The sequence below is a fragment of the Cydia splendana genome, chromosome 9 (genome assembly GCF_910591565.1).
Source record: "Cydia splendana chromosome 9, ilCydSple1.2, whole genome shotgun sequence".
In the NCBI taxonomy this organism is placed as follows: Eukaryota; Metazoa; Arthropoda; class Insecta; order Lepidoptera; family Tortricidae; genus Cydia; species Cydia splendana.
Window position 1 is genome coordinate 10,490,480 of NC_085968.1, and position 18,862 is coordinate 10,509,341.

At 36.8% G+C, this 18,862-nt stretch overlaps 1 protein-coding gene across 1 annotated transcript in view; it reads right to left on the reverse strand.

Annotated features, from left to right (window-relative positions):
- Positions 1–669: 669 nt before the first annotated feature.
- The window catches only part of LOC134793555 (uncharacterized), a 29,644-nt gene continuing 11,451 nt past the window's right edge, over positions 670–18,862 (reverse strand). Inside the window, exon 2 of the mRNA XM_063765166.1 lies at positions 670–1,411. Within this exon, the coding sequence (XP_063621236.1) occupies positions 901–1,353 (453 nt within the window). The 5' untranslated portion in view covers positions 1,354–1,411 and the 3' untranslated portion in view covers positions 670–900. The remainder of the gene's footprint in view (positions 1,412–18,862) is intronic.

Consider the following 18,862-nt stretch of genomic DNA (forward strand, 5'->3'; position numbering starts at 1 on the left):
TAGTGTAACAGATGCTTTTCCTTTCGGATATCTTAATTTAATACACTCGAGCTATTAATAAAACGTTTGAATAGTCAGTACATTTCAGAAGTCCAAAAACTTACTATACAATAATAATAAATATTATCCGAGTAATTGACATAGAATAAGTACAAAACTGGTCTATTTAAATAGTCTATGCCAACATCCAAAATACAGTCTTAGATTAAAAGTTCACTTCAAATATGTTTTCGTAAATCACGGGATTGTGTAAATAAGCAACGACACCGTGAAGTTAATACGAGTATGGTTGAAGAATTTTGATATTTATCATTTGTCACCATGCCTGTCACGTTCTAACAAGTGCGAAAGTGACGCATGATATTACAGGTGATAAAAACGCGACCATGATACCGCTGCAGGTATATACTTAGTTATAGACAATGACATATTGTGACGTAAGCACCAAATACACGTTCGCCCAAAAATACGATGTAATTTTTTTTTACTGCGGCATATTGTTGATAATTTTATCAAACCTTTGCGTTTGTGTACCAAAGTTAACACGGTTTTGTTTTAGTTAAATGATTGTAGTTTTAATCTTTAATGATATTTTGTAAAATATGCGTTAAAAATATTCCTAAAATTTCTTGTCAACATATTCTTGGGCCATCCTGTATATTACATAGATATTATAGAAGTAACTAGTGCACTGATCTGATTTTGACTGATCGAGGTTTCGCCATATGGTGGTAAAATGTGCTTCTATTGGTCAATTCATCCGTGATTTCAATTAATTCGTCCATATTTACATTTATATCGTAGGTAGTTGGCGCCAATCTTTTTTGCCAAACATTTTGTTTATAAATTTTCTAGATGGCCAGTAACTTTGATGAGAATGGAGTATCGGCAATGTATGCTTTATCTCTTGTTCTTATTCTTCATGGTGAGCCGCCGCCAGAAGCTGGTCTTCTCCGCCGGCGGCTGCTCCTCCCTGGCCTCCTCACCCCTCGTCTCTCCTCGTAGCATATCCAGGAACGTCGGATCATTCTTCCTCACGTTCTTCTCAATTTTCACAGCCTCGGCGCTTAACTCCGCCTTTAATTTCTCAGGGCTCGTATTTTCGACCTTAAACTCGTTAGGGTCTTCAACGAACGCCTGCTGTAGATCCCGCATGATCTTCTTCCGTATAGTCTTCTTCATGCTGAGGTGCCGTTCTAAGGTTTTGACGTCACCGTTTGTGTAAGTGCGGTAGTCATCCTTCTTTTTCTTGGACTTCTTGCCTTTGTCGTCGTCTTCGAAACTTTTGGTATCATATTGCTGGCTGAGACCGAAGATGTCCCGCAGATGCGGGATGGCGCGCTCTGACGCCATTCTGATTTTGTGGGCGACCGCCTCTTGTGCTTAGATCACAGACACCTCATTGTGGGACCTGGAATTGAGAAAATAAATACTTTAGAAAGTGAGTAACACAAGTTTAACCTTAAAATAAGTATATATACATCACGGCGTATAATAATAATATGTTGTGGGGTGTCCCGACCTTGATCGTGTAGGTATATTGTATACTTAATTAATTACGTCAAATAGGATGCCTTTACTATTACCGTGACCTGGTCTGTTCTAGTGTAAAAAATGTATGTTTCTAAAGTACTAGAATAAGGACTAAAATCAGCCTTACTCCTAAATAGTATTTATATGCGTATGCTTCACATCTCCAGCCTTTATTGCTTTTGATGAGGACATTATTAAAATAACATTTTGATAGATTTGTATCGATAAAACGGAAAATAACTTCGCTACTACAGTTTCATTCCGTTAGTAATAGCTACATGTTCTGAAAACAGTGGGAAATAATGGTCGTTGATTGTTTCGACAACACGCAATATTTGACTAGTTTTCTATGATCGTATCTCACGCAATTCTGTTTAAAGCTTTAGCTGTGCAGGTAATAAAGTTTAAATATCTAGAAACGAAGATATTATATACCTATTACTTGATAGTTCAGAAAATAACCAGTAAATCTTGTACACAAGCTATAAATTCATTGGCGTCTGTTCTTACCATTTTGTCACTCGAATTTGATTCTTATCTATATTAAGTAAAAAGTCATATTTTGTGTATTGTGTTACAGTTTGATAAAACAGTCGCTGTAAAGACTAACAATAAACATTAAAATTTCTATCCCGTTGGAAAAGGCGATAAATCAAGTCTTTACTTGACGCGCACGCGATTTGTCTCGCGTCAGGAGATGAATTTTATTTCTTCAAAATTAGATAATAACAAACAATTATCTAATAATAACAGATATATACTTGATCTAACAAGCACTTAACTTGGTATGTTAGTTAGGTAGATTATATGTTGTTACTTAATATATGTAAGCTAAATTTTAGAATCTATAAAGTAGAATCACTTCCTGAAGTTCAATTCAAATGATGATATTTTATAAAAGTGAGCGAATATTACGGCATTACAATTTATTCCATTTATATAATCCAGTGTACTGTTTGGTGTCTGGTGAAACAGCCATGACGTAGGACAGGGTTTAAGCTAACAGTAGGTATACGCAATACCGTTAGTGCTTAATGACGTGAGCCTGAGTAATTACCAATTTAATAACCTCACTGAGCCATCGTTTTGTTTTTGTTATTGGTTTTGCAGACCATTAATGCAAGCACAATATAATTAAGTTCATAACAGTTATTGAAAAGTTTACGGTACTTTAAGTTATGGGTATGTAAGTTTATAAATATTTTTGCCCTTTATGTATTTAGAAACATTACGTACCTAAATTTACATTTTTATACACAGTGGGCGGTTTTCCTTATTACCAAGTCTTGAAATAAAAACATTTAAAAACTCACAGTTGATAAATAATTGTTATATACCTATCTATTGTTATCGGAATTTGTTATAGGTATCCGCTTAGCATCTAATTATTTAACTATTTTCTTACTTTTTACTCTTTTTTTTTTATGAAAAATGTTAACATTCTACACCTACTGTCATTAGTTTGAGCTATTCGGCAATATCGGAGTTCTATCAGCTAGGTCTAGTACTTAGTTATGTTAGTCGTATTTCTGTCATAGAGCATACGTAAAAGACAAATAGTATGGTATAGAAGGCCCAGGTCCGTTTAAGGGTTTTCTTAAAATTTGTAAAAGATTAAGTGCGGGTTTGCACCACGACGCACAATAAAATTATCAGAGTGAACTCTGCAGAGTACCATGAAATTTTCCAAAAAATACGTTTTAAACAACTTTTCACGATGACAGACGGTTTGGGGCAACTGGTCCTAAAATATTTAAATAACCACTTATTACATGTCCCGATCACATGTAACAGCCGATATAATGTGAAAGGGTTCTTGTTACGTTAATCTGGAAATCTCAGACGCGCTGACGCACAATGCAGCGACTATAAACAACGGAGTCTGCGTACCGTGAAGCCGGCAGGTGCTCGAGACCACAAGTGCAAAAAATAAAAACCGGGCAAGTGCGAGTCGGACTCGCGCACGAAGGGTTCCGTACCATAATGCAAAAAAAAAAAAAAAAAAAAAAAGCAAAAAAAAAACACGGTCACCCATCCAAATACTGACCACTCCCGACGTTGCTTAACTTTGGTCAAAAATCACGTTTGTTGTATGGGAGCCCCATTTAAATCTATATTTTATTCTGTTTTTAGTATTTGTTGTTATAGCGGCAACAGAAATACATCATCTGTGAAAATTTCAACTGTCTAGCTATCACGGTTCGTGAGATACAGCCTGGTGACAGACGGACGGACGGACGGACGGACGGACGGACGGACGGACGGACAGCGAAGTCTTAGTAATAGGGTCCCGTTTTACCCTTTGGGTACGGAACCCTAAAAACGTAGGTACGTAAGTAAGTATATGAACTGGTGATTCTGCTGAAATATGAGTGGAGTTGGCGCAAGAAAGGAGAGGCCTTATACCCAGTGGTGCGGCGTTATAAGAAACGCTAGCCGGTGTTGTAACCGTTACTTGAAATACCTATCAATGTCTGGATATGATTGTACAATTTATACATATAAAAACAAAAAAAGAATATACATATATCCGAGGACAGTAGATAGAGCAAATACTTAATACAATTTAAAAATATAGGTATCTACGTAGTTTGACATTTTCTTTTTAATTACAGCTAAATATGTAGGTAGGTATGCACGGCTTATCACCAGAAATCGTAAATTTTATAGCATTTGCGGTGCAGCGGAGTGGACAGTGGTGTTAACGGAATTGGTATAAACAATTTCAACCCTAATGATTAATTAGCGTTAATTACGTTAATATTAACCTTAATTTACCATTTCAGTTGGAATTATATATACCAATTCCGTTAACACCACTCCGCTGCACCAAAATGCTATAAAATTTACGATGTCTACTTATCACAAATATAGACCAAATATGTCAAATGGAAATCAATATTTAAAAAAATTTCTACATCAAATCTACGAACTTTATTTGCTCACTACATTAAGAACTTCGATATTATAATTATTTTAACTGATCTCCGCCAGAACACGTGTTGTCTAGATTAGAAACCTCAAGATTAAAGTGAAGTGACAGCAGAATATGCTACTCATTAGACAAAAAACGTTTTGAAAAAAGTAACCGCAAAGATTTTCGCACGCGAGCGTAGTTTAGTTGCATTGTGGAAAATTGCGCTCGACTGCATCGCTGCTAGCTGCTACCTTCCCGATTCACAAAACGTAGTCCTTAAAGTTAGCTAGTCCCCAGTATATGTAGACCTAAACCACTACCACCAGTTTTGACATTGACATATTATTATACGCTCACGTCTACGTAACTTACTTTCTATGCATCTCGCTCGTACTCGCATATTAGACTATTAGTGCAAGCGAGATATAGAAAGTAATTTACGTAGACACGGTGACAATCGTACGTCGACAAACGCCAAATGAAAAGAAAAATGTTTTGGGATCACAGATGCTACGAAAAGATACGTTACTATACTCTGTATCTATAGGTATTTAAATAAAAGTAAACAAAATCTACCCTCAAATGGCTCCTTATGCCAGTGTTGAGGGTAGATGAAAACATTACACGATCAAATCGTCGGGTGAGAAGCAAAAGTCACTAACTACTCTCAAAAAATTAAAGTAACAATGCACTTTATTACACTTGTAACACGGTTTATTGTCCTATAATTTCAATGGTGTTAGTTAGTGACTTTTGCTTGTCACCCGACGAAATCATGTAGGTTTAAGTCTGGTCGTTCGTTGACTGATCCAGGCGGTTTTGTAATTGGTCGGTTAACCAATAAATGTTATAACTAGGTACCCGAAAATGTACAAATTGTTTGTTTATTTCTATTTAAATACCTAAAGATACAAACTATAATTCCATGCATTATTTAACGAATGTCATCTTGGCTAGGCCTTTTCTAATATGTAGTTGTCATTACCACATTTCCCTATACTGGTGAAGCTTCAAGAGATGGGCTCGCTACTTCTTGTGAATAACAACCGAGGGATGGATGATAAACCAAGTTGATGGTTGAAAACCAAGCAAATATACATAGACTCTTTTAACGATAACGCAACAGACCTGGCCGGCTAAACAAAGGAGTGTTAACTATATTCTGTTCTGCATAACAGTTTGACAACAATGCATAGATTGTTCTCAAACGTGATGGACTTTCCTTGCTTTTATCGTGTCATTTGCAAAATATTTGACCCGTGACGCCGTTTCATTCTTTACAAAAATACAATTGCTTAAACGTTTTTGCTGAAATCGTACCTATCTAAGTCTTATGAATTATGAACTAAATTTGAGTCAAAATATTGTTACTAGTTAATAGACGCTAAACTTAAAAGATAAGTATTTCTAACGACTACTTTCATAAGTGGTCGGATTACAGTTACTGGAAAGTAACTAAGAAAAATTTAAATATCATCGGTTACATAAAGTGAGCAACAACCAGCATATCTAGCTGAAGACTTGGGTTCAAGAGTTCAAGAGAACTCACCTTTTTTCAATCGCGGAGTTCCTTAGGCCACCTTTCGATTGCATCAACATATTAGGTACTATTTAGCTATATTATTGCATTGTAGTCGAATATTGCGAGACTATGCCAAATAACCAAATTACAACTCCATCAGATACCAGAAAAAGTTTCAAATTTACAATAATTAAATCAAATAAGTTATTTGAAATATAATAATTTAAGCCAGACATATAATGGCCAAGCAAGAAGAACTTACCTATCATACTTGAATGTCGTGCCATTCCAGTAAAAGTTACATCTAATTCCGAGCACAGTCTATTTAAAACAATTGTTCATAGTCTATGCCTTGAACTTAAGCTAAAATTAACCAGACACTACAAAAAGATCAATGAAACCCTTCCCGAGTAGGTACAAGTGTGAAACACAAATACAGTGAACCGTTGTTGGGATGCTAGGTATTTGTCCGACCCATCGCCGATCGGAAGCCAACAGACGGGCCCCAGACTATTGAGTGGTTACACCCTCCTCAAATAGATTGTTTCAAGTTTAGACGCGTCTCACGCACCTTTAGTACCTTAGTTGTTTTGTGATGCTTTCTGTCTGATCTTTATGTCGATGTCGTGACCCTCTTCAATTATATTGTATATTCATTTTCAATCATTATTCTGTTCTGTTTTGAATTCACGGAAGTAAATAGGATGACTTTTCATGAAAGTAAAATGCAACACACCGTTATTATTTCCTGCATATAATTAATCAATATAGGTAGGTACTTTTCTATACAATGTAGTATTAGTTTGATTGTGTATTTGTTACATTACGTTTGCAACGTTTTTTCTATTTTAACGAAATACATATGTAGTTAAATACTAAATGGTCCATCTACATTTTGACTAGTGCACGCTGAGAAAACGTTACAAAGATATATTTCAGAGATGGATAGGTTCTTTAAAGTTAATATGTAGATATTTCATGTAGGTATTGTAAACACTACCCACTTGTTCATACCATATCCAACCAATCTACCACAGAATCCATCTAAAGTTTACTAAACCGTCGATACTGGCGCGTTTAACAGCTGACATTAACATTGACCGGGGTCGCTGCACTTTACCTAACACTCATGATTGGCGGCCATCTTGTGACGTCATCGCGCCGTATGTGGAAACGGTGGAAGTGAGATTTGATTTGTCTGTGCCCATCGTATTTGGAAACGACTTTGAAAATCGCAATATTTCTGAAGATGCCAAAGCCATGCTGAGGGTGAAAATTGTATGAAAATACCCTTTATTTTAAAACACTGATTTAAACTATCACGATTTGTACTCATTATTATTCACAACGACGGGACTTAATCGCGTAAAATTAAGTTTTAAATTTACCTCCGACGTTTCGAGGACGGCGTTATCCCCGTGGTCTCGAGCCCGCTCCACGCTCGAGTGTGGAGGGGGCTTCGGAGAAGACTGGCTGAAGTATACATCAACATAATAATATTCTAGGCGCGCGAGTTTTTCGAACTACGGCACTTGGTCTTGTTTATTAACTTGAACGTTTTGCGCACTATGGAGTATGGATGTCACCCGATCGGCACACAAGTCACACACACAACACTCACGATGTACGATTTTTCAACCTGCGATATTTGTTTTCGCTTACATTTACTAATGACTGGGTTCCCTTTATTTTAGTTGTTTATTTCTTAGGTATAGCTCGACGTGTGTAAAGATTTACTAGTATCCAAATAACATTTAAGATCGGAAAGTATAATTACTTACATCTCATTTTGTAGATTATATAATTAAGTTATTTTAACTAGCCAAATTTAATTTAACGAAACTAGACAAAGCTCGAAACAGAATTATATGTTAACTGTTTCTTTGTCTAAGAACGTTAACACGCCGACAAATAAATAAACGTAGGTATCCCGAAACAATTTCTTGAATCATGCGCGAAAATATGAAAATGTTATGTCCAAAATAGAGTTGTGCTGAAAGCTGATTGACGTAATGTTTAGTTACTTACATAAAATAAAATAAAAAACAAGTATTTACCTAATGGTTGCGGTTATTGTACAAGTCAATAAAGTTATGTGCTTTGAATCTAAAATCTAGTTTCATTTTGTTTGTTTGCAAACTAGTGGAACAGGTCCCATCGCCTTTTATCATAAATCTTAATGTCAAGTTTAGTAGGTAGGTACATATGTATTATGTTTCAAGGTTTTACGGTGCCACTTTGACGTAATACCTATTTAACGACCTTTGGGTACATACAAAGATAATTTAGACTAGAGGAATATTGTCAAAGTAAATTATGTAGTCAGTACATTTACTGGCATCTTTCGACACAAATGATTAACACTTTTAGAACGCCATTTGACTAAGATCCTTATTTTTTCACTGAAATGTTTTCATATCATTGAAAAAATAAGGATCAAAGTCAAATGGCGATCTAAAAGTGTTAATCATTTGTGTCGGAAGATGGCAGTAAATGTACTGACTACATAATTTACTTTGACAATATTCCTCTATTTCAAATTCACTTTGGTACATATATTTCTTTATTTTGGGTATTAATCTTTACGAAATGCAAAGCAAGATCCTGGCTTGGATCTAAAAAAACAAATGAAACTCGTGTTAATGTACGATTCTACGCCATCGACACCAACCTCGTATTTAGCGCGCGCACTGCTCTCGTCTCGTCTAACCGCATTAATTGCGCAGATTAGAGATGACCGACACGATAGCCCACAGATCCACTGACACCAGACACACAGCAACTCGTTTATACCACTTTGAGATGAGAAAAGCGTGCAAATTTTAATCACACTATTAGAAGTTCACGCCTAAATGCGGCACATTAAAAACTCACTTTAGACAGTATCTTTCTCAGCAGTCGACTACAACTAAATGAAATACAAAAAAAAATTGAGCTGTATTAATATATTATTCCATAAAAAACAATTAATAAGGGATCATCCATTAATTACGTCACACGAATTTCTAGGTTTTTTTACCCCTCCCCCCCTCCTTGTCACACTTGGTCACATTTTGCAAACCCCTCCCCCCCTGGTGTGACGTCACATTTTAGGCAATTTTATTTTCAACGATTCGACAATATTAAATCGGCATTATTTTTTTAATAAAAAAATATTTTTGATATATAAATATTAGTAATTTTATAACACAACGAAAGTTACACCCAAAATCTCATTATTTAACTGTACAGCGAATAAAAAAATATAAATTAATTTTCGGTTACTGATGAAGTTAAAGTGACATCACAATGTTTGTGACTCCCCCCTCCCCCATGTCACAACATGTCACATTTTCTTGACCCCCTCCCTCCCCCTAAACGTGTGACGTAATTAATGGATGACCCCTAACTACATAGTTGATGTAAACAACAAAACAGTTGAAGAATGTTATTAAGTTGTAGCTTGAATGGTTTAGGTGCTTAAAACTAATTATTGTTAATTACGAAGATTATAATCATTACCTATACATATAAACTCTAAACAAAACTAAATACCCAAGCATTTATTTCAATATTTGGTGTTGTTATGTAAGCATTTCGTTGCCTTGTTATTTCTGTAACATTTTACTGAATAGGTACTGCCACTGATAATTAGATATGTAGCCATTAGGTACGGGTAGTTATCTAATAGGCACTTCAGTTATTACTTGCTCTGCCACTCCCTCTATTCTATAGAGTTAGTGAAATTCAGTAGAAAGCTACGGTAATGAGTGAATTATATACTTTGTGCTAACTGTATGCAAGTTGTTAGGGTTGCAATATTTCAAAATGGATATTTAACTATTAAGTCAACCGTTTTATGGTAATTCGTTATTAATTATTATAGGAAAAGTTAATATAGTTTGCTAAATAGTTCGCTATAGGTACAGTCAGTTAACCACCGACAGTGTTAGTCAGTAACATCCACTTTTCTGTACAATTAGTATGGCAACGTGGGTACTTAAGAGCCCATCAACGTGCATACTAGCGCCACTGCTAAATAATCGTGATTATTTAAATTTAACGACAGGTATTGAAAAAAGTGGTTTTACGTGAGTGCGGTTAGACGACGACATTTCCCATCCCTTCAAAACAGAAAGAGGCGTCAGGCAAGGCTGCATATTCTCCCCTCAGCTTTTTAATCTGGTCGGGGAACATAATATGCGCCGTGTACTGGACGGCTGGAAGAGAGGTGTAAGGATTGGCGGCCAATTAATAAGCAACCTTCGGTTTGCCGATAACACCACCATTATTGGCACCAATGAAGCCGAACTCTCGGAGTTATTGCGCAGGATCGAGGATGTCAGCGCAGAATATGGACTTCTCATCAATCGGGGCAAGACCAAACTTATGTTTGTGGACCGAGCGGACCAGATGCAGATCACTTACGAACTGCGTGACCTGGATATGGTACAGGAATTTGTTTACCTGGGGTCACTAGTTTGTAATAACGGGGACTGCGATAAGGAAGTGATAAGGCGTGGGCAAATGGCCAGATCAGCTGTTAATCGGCTGGGGAAAATATGGAAAAACAGAAACATCAAGCGCAACACAAAAATACGCCTCATGCGCACTCTCGTTTTCTCCATATTTCTCTATGCAGCGGAAACTTGGACCCTAAAAGCTCGCACAAGGGCAAGAATAGACGCGTTCGAAATGTGGTGCTGGCGCAAAATGTTGGGCATCTCACGGACAGCGCATCGCACCAACGTGTCTATTCTGAACGAGCTCAACATAAAAACCCGTCTCTCTACTATCTGTCTCAGAAGAATCCTCGGTTTCTTTGGGCACTCGGCCCGGCGGGAACCAGACAGTCTAGAGAAGTTGATGATCGGTGGCCAGGCTGAGGGCAGAAGAGGCAGAGGCAGAATACCCACACGCTGGTTTGATGCCATTGAGGAAGTCACACGTGTCAATTTCCAGGGCTCTATGCGGATGGCAGAAGATCGGCCAGGTTGGAGAGCAATCCAAGTTAAAGCGACTTATGGCGGTCACGACCCTCAGTCATGAGGTTTCGACGAAGAAGAAGAAGATTGAAAAAAGGGGGCCGCTACGTACTGTATTTTTGTTTTGAGTTCATAGATCGACGAATCCAGCAACATAAAAACTAGTTTGATGTATTCAAAAGGTAATTAAATACAAAATACAGTGCGTAGCGGCCCTCTTTTTTTAAGTATATTTCGTTAAATTTAAATAATCACGGTTATTTACCAGTGGCGCTAGTGTGCACGTTGATGGGCTCTTAAGTTGGGGCACCGACCGTACATAGATATTTGTCAAATAGAGACATTTCAGTTGAACGTAGTGGAATTAACCAGAAATTCTAAAGCAAACTACTTATACTTACTTGGAAATGCATTCTGAGGCAACCCATGAATCGTGGTCGTAAAATGCAACCATGCACATTTATATTTATAGGTATGTATACATTCCTTAGCGACTATTCGGACGATATCTAGCATACATTGAAATATGTAGGTATGTAAGTTTATTACAAGATAAATAAGTTTTTCACAGTTTTCTAGTTTAAAGTATATTTAAACACCCCGGTTTTTTTTAACACCTGCATCATTGATAAAATTAGATTTAATTATGTCATAATACATATTAATTAGCAATAGTTCAAGTTATTTCTACTATATAAATGTAAACTGGAAGCCGAAAACTGGATGGTACCGCTTTGAAATCGTCTTTCAGAACCTAGAGGTAACAGGCACGGACCGTGAAGGATTAATTTAATTAGACAATATAGTGTTAAAACGTATTATTTACTTGGGACAAACGTTGCACCGCACAAACAATGGCCCGGCCTTGCAGGTTTTTAGAGAATAATAAGAGTTTTATCATCAAGTTATTGGTACAAGTGTGCGTGTACAATGGTTAGTTCGCGCCAGACAAACCTTAATTTATTCTTGTATCAACAATGAGATACAAAACATGTGACGTGTTAACGAAACAGTCGAAGAGAGTTTTTAATGTGGTGTTGTTAAGCTGATATCGTTTGATGCGACAAATAGTATATAGCATCGTGCTACTGTTCTTGGCCAGATTGAAATAATTAGAGAGTCAGTTGAAATTCAGAGATTCAAGTCTTTTGCTGTCCCTCACATTAATCAGCTTAAGTAGGTACACCAGGCAGAACAATCTGGGGCATATGGGAAGATTTGCTTAGTTATGGCGATACTTTCTAGAAGATAAGTTTAACTCTACTTATGATTTGGAGGTATCAAAACCGATTGTCTTAAACGGAAGAATATTTTTCAAGTAAATATGAAATATACCAATAATTCCGTCTATTTACAGAAAATACCTATTATCTTTCCAAATATCGATTTTCTATTCATATGCCAATCATCATGAACGACACAATGTGTAGGTTAGAAGTTCCTATTAACTTTGACAATTGCTCCTTAGACATAACCGAAGCACCTAAATAGAATATATTTATATAATAGAGTATATTTACACCTAAATAGAAGCATATTTACACAATTAGCAGTTTGTAGCTAATAAAACTACGTAGCAACATGATAGCGCCTGCGAGCTAAGTAACAATTAATCTTCCCACGTAAAGCTTTATAATCGACAAGCAAACCGAATATAGTGGTAATAAACAGCTCAGCTGTTATATGTTAATGAGACTAATTAAAAGCGGATGGCTTCGTCGCGGCCTGATTGTTCGCACGCAAGTACCAGTATGACATAAAATGCTAAATAATGACAAGATAATATGGCTGATCCGAAATTCCGAACACGCTGCGGGTGTTTGTGAAACTTGCTGTGGATTGGCAGATTTTATTGTAAAATGTAACTGTTCATTTCATTATGTATATTCATGGATTAAGGACTGAATCCTCTAATAAAAGCAATGAGGATCATCAAATATTAATAAGTACCTACCATTATACAAATTAAATGTGACAAACTTTGAACGGCATTCGAACTTTACGTTTTTTGCATTACGCTCGCATTTAGAGGTATATAGGTACATTAAAAACCGGCGATATGATGCATAATCAAATCAATATTCAGCAACATGATATTCTCAACAGGTCCAAAATTCTGAGTGTTATATTTCAAGATTAATCCCATATTTTTAAATATGGGATTAATAATTTAAATTATCACTTTAATAAATGGATTTAATAACACCGCTTTAATTGATAATATTTATAAAAAGGAATTAGCAGATATGTTAACGAGTACCTACTTATTTATAAAGGGATTGACAATAAATAGAGATTAATAACTAAGCAGTAAAGCCGCCCAGTTAAACAGAACATTCTGGCCCTTTATCGAAATAATAGCGGCACTTATTACACGTAATCTATTTTCATTCCATCAAGTCAATTCGAACTTACACTGATACCAGAATGACATCTAACTGATGATGAACGACATTTAGCTCGTACTTGTCCGTAGGCGAGACGCACGATAACTTTAACGCTGTATCTTTAGGTACTTAGATAAAAGTAAACAAATAATTTGTTAATTTTCGGGTAGTTATAACATGTATTGGTTGGTTACCAAATACAAAACCACCTGGATCTGTCACTGAACGACCTAACTTTACTTTAAACCCATGGTATAATAATATACTCCGCCTGGTACTCCATTCCCGTCTTTTCTAGGTCACCTAACTGACACGGGCCTACGTCATCATGCGACAGCGCTATATGATAATATGCGATAGCGCTATATATAGCGGCCATGTTGTTGTGACGTAGGCCCGTGTCACTCTGGGAATGGAAGACCATGTTTTATTAGACTATGTTTAAACCTACATTATTTGATCATGTAATGTTTTCATCTACCCTCAACTGGCGTAATAAGCCATTTGAGGGTAGATTTAGTTTTACTCTTTTTTAAATACCTAAAGATACAGACTATAAATAACATGGTTCAAATATCATTCTGATGTCAGTGTATGAGTGTACCTATGTTCGAATTGGCCTGCATATGAGTATGTCGACAAGAAGCGAAGTCGCGCGTCACTCCATTGTATCGCAATGGTGCCATAGCGACAATGACGTCCGCAGGATGCGGCTATCTCTTTTATTTACCATTGTAGTGTTTATTGCCGTGTACCATGCGTGTACGCACAAATTGGAACGAATGACATTAGAGTGAAGTAGTAATACGATTACCGCTTTTAACGTAACAAACAAGTGGGTACTGATATTAAATGAAACCTTCGCGCGCTTTGCGAGTTTTGCAACTTTTCTTCTCACTCGATGAGTGTTAGGTAGGTACCTATATATAGGTATAACGAACAACAAAAGAAATAAACAATTAAACTTTTACTCATGTCAATAGATCAACTTACCTATACTGCTCGGATTTAAAGTTTCAAACGGATTTGCATAATATGGCAGGTGTCGTAGTTAGACAAAAAATCTAATACCCACTTTGAGAGTGTTATTTATCCAACTACGGGGAAACATGGTTTCGAGTATAATGCTGGAATGTCGTTTTTCTTTTTACCAAAGATTGTTGTTACATAATAGGTAATTTTCGTCATCACAAAAGAAATGTAGAGTTAATAATGCTAATTATAAATAAATAAAAATAAAATAGAAAGCCTTTTTATTCCTTAAACACTTATACAAACTATTTTTAAACTAAATACTATTTTGTGATAAACTAGTAGTGGTAGGACCCCTTCAGGGTATATGCCACCTCCAACCTCTTCCACCGTTCTCGGTCTTGTGCCTCTGTGAGCCAGTTGCTCGACACTCTCTCTATGTCGTCTGCCCAGCGAGCACGGGGACGCCCAGATCCTCGTTTCCCACATGGTCCCTTCCAGGTAGTTAGACGCTTTGTCCATTTATCATCTGGCATTCTCGCGATGTGACCTGCCCACTGCCATTTGAGTCTTAATGAGTGCTCGCGAGCGTCAATTACTTTAGTTTTTTCTCGTATATTTTTGTGACGTATTTTATCTATTAACTTAACTTTCAAATTTTTTCTTTCGATTCCTCTTTTACATGCTCTAATCTTGTGTTTAATGTAGCCTATTGCTTTATAGTACGTTGCTTCTGGAAAAAAATATATGGAAAACTTGGCATAATTAATAGAAGACTTTTTTCAATTGGGATATGTACGTTATGGACCGAAGTTAGTTTTCATCAACCCTCCCTAACCCTCCCCCCTCTGCGGCACCCCCCCACACCCCCGCAAAGGGCCCGAAACGCGGTTTTTCTAAATTTTTAAGAAAACCGTTCAAGATATAGTAAAAGTGTGTAGGAACGAAGTGATCCTTAGTTAATTTGCTATTTATCTCTTATACACTTTATAGTGCTATCACTTATAGTTTTTGTGAAATCTGTCACCATGTATGCAATTTTTTTAGAATTTTCGTTTTTTTTCTTTTGTAAGATAACTTTTCTCAAAATATACTTACGATATCGCCAAATTTTGTTTAATTTAAATAAATAGTTAATATGTTCTTTAAAATTGTGTATTATTTATTATTAAACTCCTTCATTTGACGATGCTATGCCATTTTGAACATACATCGTCTTCAAACATTTTTAAGCTCACCGAACATCGTTACTATTAACCACTTGACTGTGAAACAGATCGCACGGTCGCGTTTTTATAGCTTGCCTCACATAGAAGGTAGCCTATAGAAGTGGTGTGCGCGTGCCTCCATGAGGGACAAAGTATATGCAATGCGACAATATTAAAAACACGTTTTAACATTCCTGACAATATACCAAAAACAATTATCTACGTATTTCGGTCGGGTTATTGAAATGAAATGAAATGAAAATTTTTATTTGTTGCCCACCATAACCCATACTAAATTTATGGTGGGGAACAAACAAAAGTGAGACTGTGACAAGGACAAGCAATATTACCGCTTTCTTGCTACTCCTACTGAAAGTTCTATAAGTGTATCTCGTTCGGTCATTTGGCCCCTCCCCCGTTTCCTCTCTATTATCGTACCTCTATGTTGCCTCACCTGTTACGCTCTAACAAGTATGTAAGTGCGAAAGGGATGCGCATAGTGATAGGCGATAAAAAAGGAACCGTGCTGCGCCCGCTGAACGAATTTTATACAACACAAACGAGGGTGAACTAACGATTTTTGACCACCACACACATGAAAAGTTCATCATCTTCTTCGCGTTGTTCCCGGCATTTTGCCACAGCTCATGGGAGCCTGGGGTCCGCTGGCAACTAATCTGATGATTTGACGTAGACACTAGTTTTTACGAAAGCGACTGCCATCTGACCTTCCAACCCAGAGGGGAAACGAGGCCTTACTGGGATTACTGGGATGTTTCCTCAAGATGTTTTCCTTCGCCGAAAAGCGACAACTAACGCGAGGAAGAAGTTGTGTGTGGTGATCAAAAATCGTGGGTTCACCCTCGGTTGTGCTGTACCTATAAATTTCGGTCAGGATCCGTTTCATATACAGACAAGTGGTTAATAACGATGCTAGCTGACATTGAAAATATTTGAAGGCGATGTATTTTAAAAATGGCATAGGATCGTCAAATGAAGTAGTTTAATAATAAATAACACATACATTCATATAATCACGCCTATTTCCCGGAGGAGTAGGCAGAGACCACGGTTTTCCACTTGCTACGATCCTGACATACCTCTTTCAATTCCTTCATTTTCATTACATTCACGCACGCATACACGATCGCCGGTTTAGGGTGCTCTTGACCTGGCCTTTCTTCAGGATTTCCCCGATCTGATCAGAGAAAATCCGCCGAGGTCGACCCCTTCCAACTCCCACTTCCACTTCTCCCTTATACACTCTCTTTGTTGGCCTTCTTTCACTCATTCTTTCCACATGTCCAAATCATCTCAAAATACCTTTCTCAATTTTAGTCACTACATCAACATTCAGTCCACACTTTTCCCTTATCACACTGTTCCTAATTCTATCTTGCACTCTCACACCACACACACTTCTCAGCGCTCTCATTTCCACTGCATTCACTTGGCTCTGATGCCTCTTCTGCCATACCCAACTTTCGCTACCATACATAAGTGTAGGCACCAACACCCCTCTATGAACAGCCAACCGTGCTTTTTGCGACACCTTCTGGCTGCTCATTAAAGCGTTAAGTGCCCCATTCACACGATTTCCAGCATTCACTCTCCTTTCAATGTCTTTATCATGCTTACCGTCCCTAGGGGCTGTCCATAAATTACGTCATCGATTTTTGGCCATTTTTGACCCCCCCCCCCCCTATAATCATCCAAAAATCATGCTTCAAATGACCCCATTTCCTCCTACTTCATGTTACCGTCATCCGATGTCCAGACCCCCCCCCCTAATTTGAAATGACGTAATTTATGAATAGTCCCCTAGTGAACAAGGTTCCCAGATACACAAACTCTTTCAATAAATAATACCCATTTAAAATAACATATTAACTATTTACTTAAATAAAAAAAACCGGTCAAGTGCGAGTCGAACTCGCGTTCCAAGGGTTCCGTACATAAGTCCGACTCACGCTTGACTGCACATTTCTAAAAGGTTTTCCTATTATCTATAGGTAAAGTACTATTTTGTGTATTTTTTCAAAATTTTAGGCCCAGTAGTTTCAGAGATAAAGGGAGGGGGGGAAAGGTCGAACAGATAGACAGACGCACGAGTGATCTTATAAGGGTTCCGGTTTTTCCTTTAGAGGTACGGAACCCTAAAAGCGTGAAAGATATCGTAAGTGTTATTTGAGAAAAGTCATTAGAAGAAAAAAACACTGAAAATGCTAAAAATAGCATCTTCCGTGACGAATTGCGCAAAAACTATAAGTGATAGCAATATAGTGTGTATAAGAGATAAGTAGAAAATTTAATAAGGATCACTTCGTTCCTACACCCTTTTTCTGTATCTTGAACGGTTTTCTTAAAAATTGAGAAAAACTAGGTTTTGGACCCTTTGCGGGGGTGTGGGGGGGTGACGCAGAGGGGGGAGGGGAGGGGAGGGTTGATGAAAAATAACCTCGGTCGACAACGTACATATCCCAATTAAAAAAAGTCTTCTATTAATTATGCCGTAATTTTAGCTAATTTCACTGAACTATTAAGTAAATTGCTAACTTTAGATAATGCATGTTTCACTCTACCAAAGAGCGACAACGACTAAATTTTGATGAATGAGGTTGAGGTGTCGATTGATTTGTTTTATGACCCATGTGGCATAACATTTTTTTTTATTAAGTAGGGACATTACAAAGAAGTTTTTCTGTCCAAAAAAATGTATGTACCTATACTACTTAATCGGGTTAGGATTAAAAAAGTTGTTATTAGTTGACTCTACCATAGAGGAATAAGTAAACTAAGAATGCTCACTCCATACATACATAGATAAAAACCTATTTATAATAAGCTTAAAGCGAGCTTTGCAAATATTTTTTGTAATAAGATATAAGCTTAACTTTTGAGCGAGTTTAAAACTTATTAATAATGCGTTTTACTATAAATACCATACCACTTATTACTTATTTTTCTATTATAATCTTACATAATAATATTTCTCCATGACTCTACACATTTAATTATTAAAAAGTTTTATCATAATACTAAGACAAAGTTAGATAGAAATAAAACAAGACAATAGCAATGGCAGTGACTAATGACATCTCCTCGTCACGTTATTTCCGTCATGTTCAACTTGGATTGGTGCTAATAACGCCTTTTGTTTCGTTTTTTGTCACTCGATGCTAATTGTTGTTTTATGATAATATTATCGGTAGGTACACTTGACGTCAAAGATATGTTTACACTTTTCGCCTTATTACAAAGGAGTAACGTGCAAAAGTGTAGGTAAACAATCTTTGACGTCGGCTGTACCTACCGATAATATCATGAAGCTACTAGAAGTATGTATATGGTTAGACAAT